This window comes from Vollenhovia emeryi, unplaced genomic scaffold (genome assembly GCF_000949405.1).
Source record: "Vollenhovia emeryi isolate VEMERY1.0 unplaced genomic scaffold, V.emery_V1.0 DF939324.1, whole genome shotgun sequence".
NCBI classification, from domain to species: Eukaryota; Metazoa; Arthropoda; class Insecta; order Hymenoptera; family Formicidae; genus Vollenhovia; species Vollenhovia emeryi.
The window spans coordinates 89,245-96,265 of record NW_011967042.1 but is presented as its reverse complement, the minus strand read 5'-3'; the positions used below and the strand labels follow the sequence as shown (position 1 = coordinate 96,265).

Below are 7,021 nucleotides of genomic sequence, written 5' to 3'. Positions count from 1 at the left end.
TAAGAAGTAACTGTAACTGTAACTTCGTTACAATTGTAACGAGTTACTTCCCAACCCTGACAAAATCCGACCGGCAACCTCTACGTTGTGCACATTGGGTAACGCTAATGCAGGCGGTAAACATCATTTTTCAAGAAAATACATGGTTCGCTTCAAAGTCATGTAACTCGGTAAAAAAAAATCGTAGGAAAATTTTGAAAAAAGCATTTTGTAGGTAAAATGTTGTAGATTGTGGAACTTGTATCGAATTTGTCGAGAGAATTTCTTTTTATCGAGCTGCAATGTGTCAAATGTACGTAAATTTTAAGGAACAAAACAAGGTATTCGTTTTTAAAGCACAGAACGAGGAAGATGAACATACTTAAATAAATCGGTGACAGGGTTTTAAAGGTGACACTTCAAGCTTTAAAATGCTTTTTTAGTTTTGAGTCTACGATGATTTTTCGCTGAGTTTCAATAGTTTGAAAATAGCCCAATTTTTAGGGTATGAAAAGTGTTCCCTATTTTTTTTAGTAGTGTATTTTACCAAATTATATCACTACAAACGATAATATACAAAATAATAACGAAAGATTTAATTTATTTGAAGTTTAACATGTGCAAAAGATTAAAATTCACATTTTATTTCTAAAGTTATAATTTAAAAATTGCAGTAAAAAGTAACAATATATTTTAAGAACTACTCAAGGCAAACTCCTAATAGTACAAACAGCTTATGATATATTTCAAATCCATTTATTCTTTGTCATCATTAGTCCTTGTGAACATATATTAATTACATGCTTTTTATATATGTAGTTCTATAAAGACATGCCAAAGACAAAATTTCCACAAATTTCCATTTCTATTTTAAATGATACAACATATTCTTTATGTGCTGCGTAATGAAAACTCGGAATTTACTAATCACAGAGTAGATTATAATTTCTTAAGTAAATGTAATATCAATGTTCTATCGTAGGTAAATCGCAATATAACGTATATAGTGAATTCTTTGCCCCGCTTCATTCATTCAACGCGCAAAGAGGACAGGCCTCGTGTGGATTAAATTATTGCCAAGCAAAATTGAAATTTTAATTTAAAAATCGCATTAAACAATCTGTTCGGAGAACAAAAAGAGGCGCGATTAAAGTTCTTTCACCATTAGAGAGGCTTTTATTTACATCTAAAACAATATACTTATAATCATAGTAATTATAATATTAATAATAATGCCGTTCTATCGTACATTTTCACAAATCGTCTTTTAAATACAAATCGTCTTTAAATACAAATCAAAAGTACAAGTAACGGCAATATTACACGCTACAAATACTATAAACTCGTATCTGCTCAGCCACTCTCATATATTCTTTAATGATAAATTATACATACAAATCATTTATTTAGATCTAAGATTAATGTAACACCACCACATTTCTCTAGACAAAAAAAATATGCAATTGCAATATGCAACAGCTAACAGTTTGATATAAATATAGATTTAAAGTTTTTGAAAGTTATCTTAAGAATCAACTTGTAATTTATTTTAAGATTTGTTACTTTTTATTACGGCTGTATTTCTAACTTTAAATAACGCTCTTTTACTTAAAAATCATGTTAAGTCTCAAATAAAAGGCGACATATCGACTGAAAAAAAGATTATAAACAGGTTTTGTATTCCCGAGAAAACATACGTATAAGGGCGTCAAACTCGTACAAATGCCACAACTTAATCACCTCTTTTCGATAAATATTGGTGCAAACTGCCAAGAGCTGCAATTTCTGAAGGAAGGCACAAATCATAGCCGTTCTATTGCGCGTACTAAATAGTCTTACAATCCTGAAGGATTTAACTCCTTTTGTGTCTTAATGACATCTATGTTGCACAAAATTAAGCTGACGCACGGTAAACGCCTCGCCCGGAATTGTCGACAACCGTCAATGGTCTGTTGCTAATTTCTTAGGATGGCGTTCCTGTGCGCGTTTAAGTCGCTGTAACAAAAGACTGTGCAGCTGATCGACCTCCTTAGGTGCCGCTTGTACAATGAAGATCCGAATGTCCCCGTCTAAGACGTCCATAGCGGTTAGTCTTAACGATTTAGGTCCAGCACGTTCTGCGGTCATACCCGGCCATACTTTTGTGTTCAGGATCAAGCGCTGCGTCCCGGCAGTACGGCCGACCAAACGAGACTCCTCATCCCGGTCATTGAGTCTTAGCGTACCTCTGCCTCTTTCTTGCCAATTGCTACTAGTCTATAACAAACAGTAAACTATGAAGTCAACACTAAATCAATATAACTTAATTTATACTATCTTAATCAGTGTTTGCTGTTATCTAAATAAAATTATATAGATGATTATCTAGATAAAATTTTAGCGTTATCTTATCTTTATATAGATAATAAAAATAAGTATTATCTATATCTGCATCTTAGATGAAAGAAAGTGTTATCTTTACTAAATTATCTAAGATAACGTACAGATAATTTGATTTAGGGCCACATAAAAATACTTAACAGTTACACTATTTAAATATGGATGGCGTTGTAGACCATGCATTTGTGTGTGTCATATAACTTAACCTGAATACATTCTATATCCCCCTTTATAATTTAAATTTTTCTATAATTTTTTATAACTTTTTCTACTATGTATACATAAAATCTTAAAAATATCTGAAAATTATCTAGATAAATCATCATATAATTTTATCTTTTATCTAGATATATTCAAAGCGAAATCATCTTTCTCTAAGATAAATTTATATATTTTTATCTTATCTTTATCTAGCTAATTTTAAAATCATCTGTGCACAACACTGATCTTAATCCAATTTGTAGTACTGTGTGAATTGCGTAAAAATACATTTATTCAACAGTCTCGCACCCCACGATTGGTTGTCACCGATAACACTAGTCAACACTGACTTTGTCACAAAAGGAATAAACAGATAATTTCGATAGGATTCTTCCCATAGATTACGAATTTGAAACCGAAATGTTCGCCTAGGTCACGTTTTTAGAAAAATGACGTAAAAAATCATTTTTCAAAATCCGTTCTTCATACTTTTTAAACCTCCGACACAAAGGAATGGGACACGATAGAATACTTTATTATAAATTAAAGCTTGAACTTTAAACTTTAACGTAACGAAGCAAAAAAACCATGTCGCAATACTGTAAAGTTATGTAGCACAGGTGTCAAAAATGGGTTTTGTTTTAACTATTTGACCTTAGCTTTCTCAAAATCGTGATGGAACATTTTTGGTCTCAGATTCATAATTTACGGGAAAAATTCTGTCGAAGTTAACTGTTCTTTTTGTGACATTAAAAAATCGAAAAATGTTGATCAGTGTAATCGACAAAACTTAAACAAAAAAAAACTCAGTGTCCGTCACCGGTGACTGCCATGGCAGCGAATGTGTTAAGTACTAAACAATGTATTATTCTTGAAGTATATGCACCTTGTCGAAAGCAAATAACTTGCAGTTGATCTGAAGAACATTTGTTTCTCCCTCCTCGCCAGTCAATAATGTTACTTGATTATATTTTCTCTTGTTCGCACGATTTGCCTCTTCCAGCACCTGAGCTGCTTGAGTCAACGTCAAGCCCGGCCTCACCGTGGCACGGCAATTTGCAGCTGCATTCGAGAACAGAAGCTCAGAAGATCCATTTTCATTGCTCTCCTTGCTCTTCGTCTCGTCTTTCTCGAGACTATTCGAACTGTCCGCGTCGTTCGAAACGGTAACGCGTTCCTTCAAGTTCTGACCGAACACGAAGCTAGGGGTAGATGCGCTAGATGCCACTGTATTATTTACATTGTTCTCGTTCTCTTTAGTACTCGCGCCCAGAGGCAAAAATTTCATCTTTTCCTCGCCCTTAAAATCATTCTCCACTTCGGTTTTATTGCTGTTCGCCACGGGCTCGTCCAAGGAATTTTCGGCAACCTTCGCAAACGGATTGTGAAACTTTGCAGGCTGCAGGACAGTTTTATCAGCGGCGCCCATGGAATTATTGGTTAACACACTTAATTGCGACGGCCTTAGTATAGACGACTTTGATTTACTAGTTACAGCATTCGAAAATTCGTTTACACCAAACGAATTTCCCAACTTTGAAACAGCTAACACAGGATCTGCGACACATAATGTATCGATACATTAATATACAAGAAATTTGGCAGAACAGCTTTTTTACGAAGTCACAATAAACTCACTGTGTTTCTTATCGGGAGACTTAACGGCTGTCAATTTGGATTCTTGGTCATTTGACTCCGCCGTACAGCTTTCCATCTCATCTGTAAAATTCACAAGTTTGTCTCTAAATTTATTGCTATATGATTGAATACATTGCATTGTACAGTAACGGAGGTGATAATTTCTAATTGTCGCGCGCTTTCTTTCGTGATCCGAGTTACATTAATATTTTAGAATAACCATAAACTGGCGTGTCCTGGTCGGTCGGTGCTGAATTGCTAATCGTTGAATCCTCAGTAGAGTCCTCCAGCAACTCCTCGGGCGGATCGACTTTCAGGACGAGTGGCGGATGATCAATATCCTCTGCACCCTCTAAATAAAATAGAAACAAACAATTAAATTATTATGCGAAACGGTTAGCTCCACGTTTATGAACATGAAGTGGAAATTTTATCAGAGAACGTCCCGTATTTTCGTACGTGTCACGTCGTATTATATCGCGTAACACAGAGAACTCTTAGTATTTAAAGAACATTATTTCACTTGTGCAGACATACACAACCGAATGTAGAAAAGATACAAAACGCACCCTTGCAATCCGCCATTTTTTTACGTCGAAATGAATATAGACAAATAATGCTGCCGCTACAGTGTCACCAGGATGCAAGATATTTGATACCGCACATGCATATAAATTTGATATACGGACTTGTATTGACGACGCCAAGATTCTCCCCAGCGCTCCCGGTGGCGAGAGGTAAAACTAGCTAAAGCAGACTGGGGGGAAATCACACGATACGTGAATCAGCATGCGGGACAGAGGATACGTGATTCGAACAGCCAATCAGCGCTCTTCCGCATTTGTCTATCCCGCATGTTTTTCGTGCCCTGTGCACATGATACGGGAAAATGACCAAAAATGCGTCATAAGATTCAAAACCAATTTTTGTAATAATATAATTTTAAATAAAATTTGTTCAATACTGTCGCAGTGACGTTTATTTCAACATTTTAAGTAGTATACTTGAATAAAATTAACAAATAATACTGTTTTGAGTAAATAATTATTTCTTTAAATTGTGTTTATTTCTTGGAACGCGTCATTTTCGGGTCTTTTACGCACTGTGTGCACAAGGCACAAAAGACATACGGGATAGACAAATGCGGAAAAGCGCTGATTGGCTGTTCGAATCACGCATCCTCTGTCCCGCATGCTGATTCCCGTATCGTGTGATTTCACCCTAAAGCTGGGTCTACATTGGATGTCGTAACCCAGGTAGCACACATATCTAAAAGACATCATAAGGACGTCTTTAAGACGTCTTTTGACTTAAAGACATCTTAAAGCTGTCTTTTAGATATGGCGTGCTACCTGGGAAGTCGTGTCGGAAGATATGTAGACCCAGCCTAAAGCCTCGTCTACATAGGCTGGGTCTACATAGGATGTAGTAAGTCGTGTCGGAAGAAATTGTCCAATCACAGTTCATTATTCTTCGACCGTAACGAGAATAATGAACTGTGATTGGTCAATTTCTTCCGACACGACTTACGACATCCAATGTAGACCCACCCTAAAGCCTCGTCTACATAGAAGTCGTAAAGTCGTAGTCGTAAAAATAGTCGACTGCGATTGGTCAATTCAGTCAGACACATAAGAATTGACCAATCATAATCGACTATTCTTACAACTACGACTTTACGACTCTATGTAGACAAGGCTTAAGACGCTAATACGATTCTGTGATTGGTTGAAAACACATTAAAGCCTCGTCTGCATGGAAGTCGTAACGGCGTAGTCGTAAGAATAGTCGACTGTGATTCGTCAATTCTTATATGTGTGACGAAATTGACCAATCGCAGACGATTATTCTTACGACTACGACTCTGCGACTCGCATTGTCAAACTATGAATACCGGCCTTAAACCATTCAGTATCACAGATAGGAAACCAATAAAATTTTGAATCCGGCTAACTTTCGTTTAATAAATATTTAATTAGAATTATCTGAATTACTCACAAACCTTTTTAATTGCATTACAAACGTCTTCATACGAAATACAAACGGTTCCATATAAAAACATTATTTAATTTATATCTATTGGCGCTAAGTATACGGTGGAAAAATAATAAATTAATTACAAACAAACGAATGATTCACAAACCTTTTTAATTACACTACAAACGTCTACATACGAAATACAAACGATTACATATAGGAGTTATTTAAAAATACGTTCTGTCGGCGTCAAGTATGTACGAATGTCGCCATCGTCAGGCTGGATTCACATGGAGCGTAAAGCCTAGTGCAGACTGCACGCAGCAAGCAGCAAGCGTCGAGCAGCAGCCAATCAACGAAGAGATATTTTCTACGCCACTGCTGACGCTTCCGCAAAATTCAGCCGTGTTGGATCCTCGCTGCTTGACGCTTGCTGCTTGCTGCGTGCAGTCTGCACCAGGCTTAACTTGCGTAGCGTAACCTGCATATCACTAATCACAGGGTCATTCTGATAGTACTGTTCCAATAATTCCGTTGAAATAGTTCTGTGATTGGTGATACGCAGGTTACGCTTAGGCTGAAATCACATGATGCGGAATAGGAGTACGGAATAGAGAGTGCGTTATAGGATGTGTTCGAAAATGGATTTAGTTACTGCCAGTGAAAACAGTATAGTTGGTAGCAATGAAAATTACTGGTGCTGCGTTTTTCGCACGCCAGTAAAGTCAGTAAGGCTGGGTCTACATTGGATGTCGTAAGTCGTGTCGGAAAAAATTGACCAATCACAGTTCATTATTCGACTTACGACATCCAATGTAGACCCAGCCTTACTGACTTTACTGGCGTG

The 7,021-nt window shown here is 36.6% G+C and overlaps 1 protein-coding gene across 1 annotated transcript; it reads right to left on the bottom strand.

Moving 5' to 3' along the window:
* Nucleotides 1-718: 718 nt before the first annotated feature.
* On the bottom strand, nucleotides 719-4,914 carry LOC105558659 (ran-binding protein 3). The gene is made up of 5 exons (XM_012006462.1): nucleotides 4,767-4,914; nucleotides 4,418-4,549; nucleotides 4,198-4,278; nucleotides 3,446-4,116; nucleotides 719-2,235 (listed from the first exon to the last, which is right to left on the bottom strand). Exons 1-5 carry the CDS (start codon nucleotides 4,780-4,782, stop codon nucleotides 1,921-1,923), a joined length of 1,215 nt encoding a protein of 404 aa, XP_011861852.1. The 5' UTR covers nucleotides 4,783-4,914; the 3' UTR covers nucleotides 719-1,920.
* Between the last annotated feature and the right edge of the window lie 2,107 nt (nucleotides 4,915-7,021).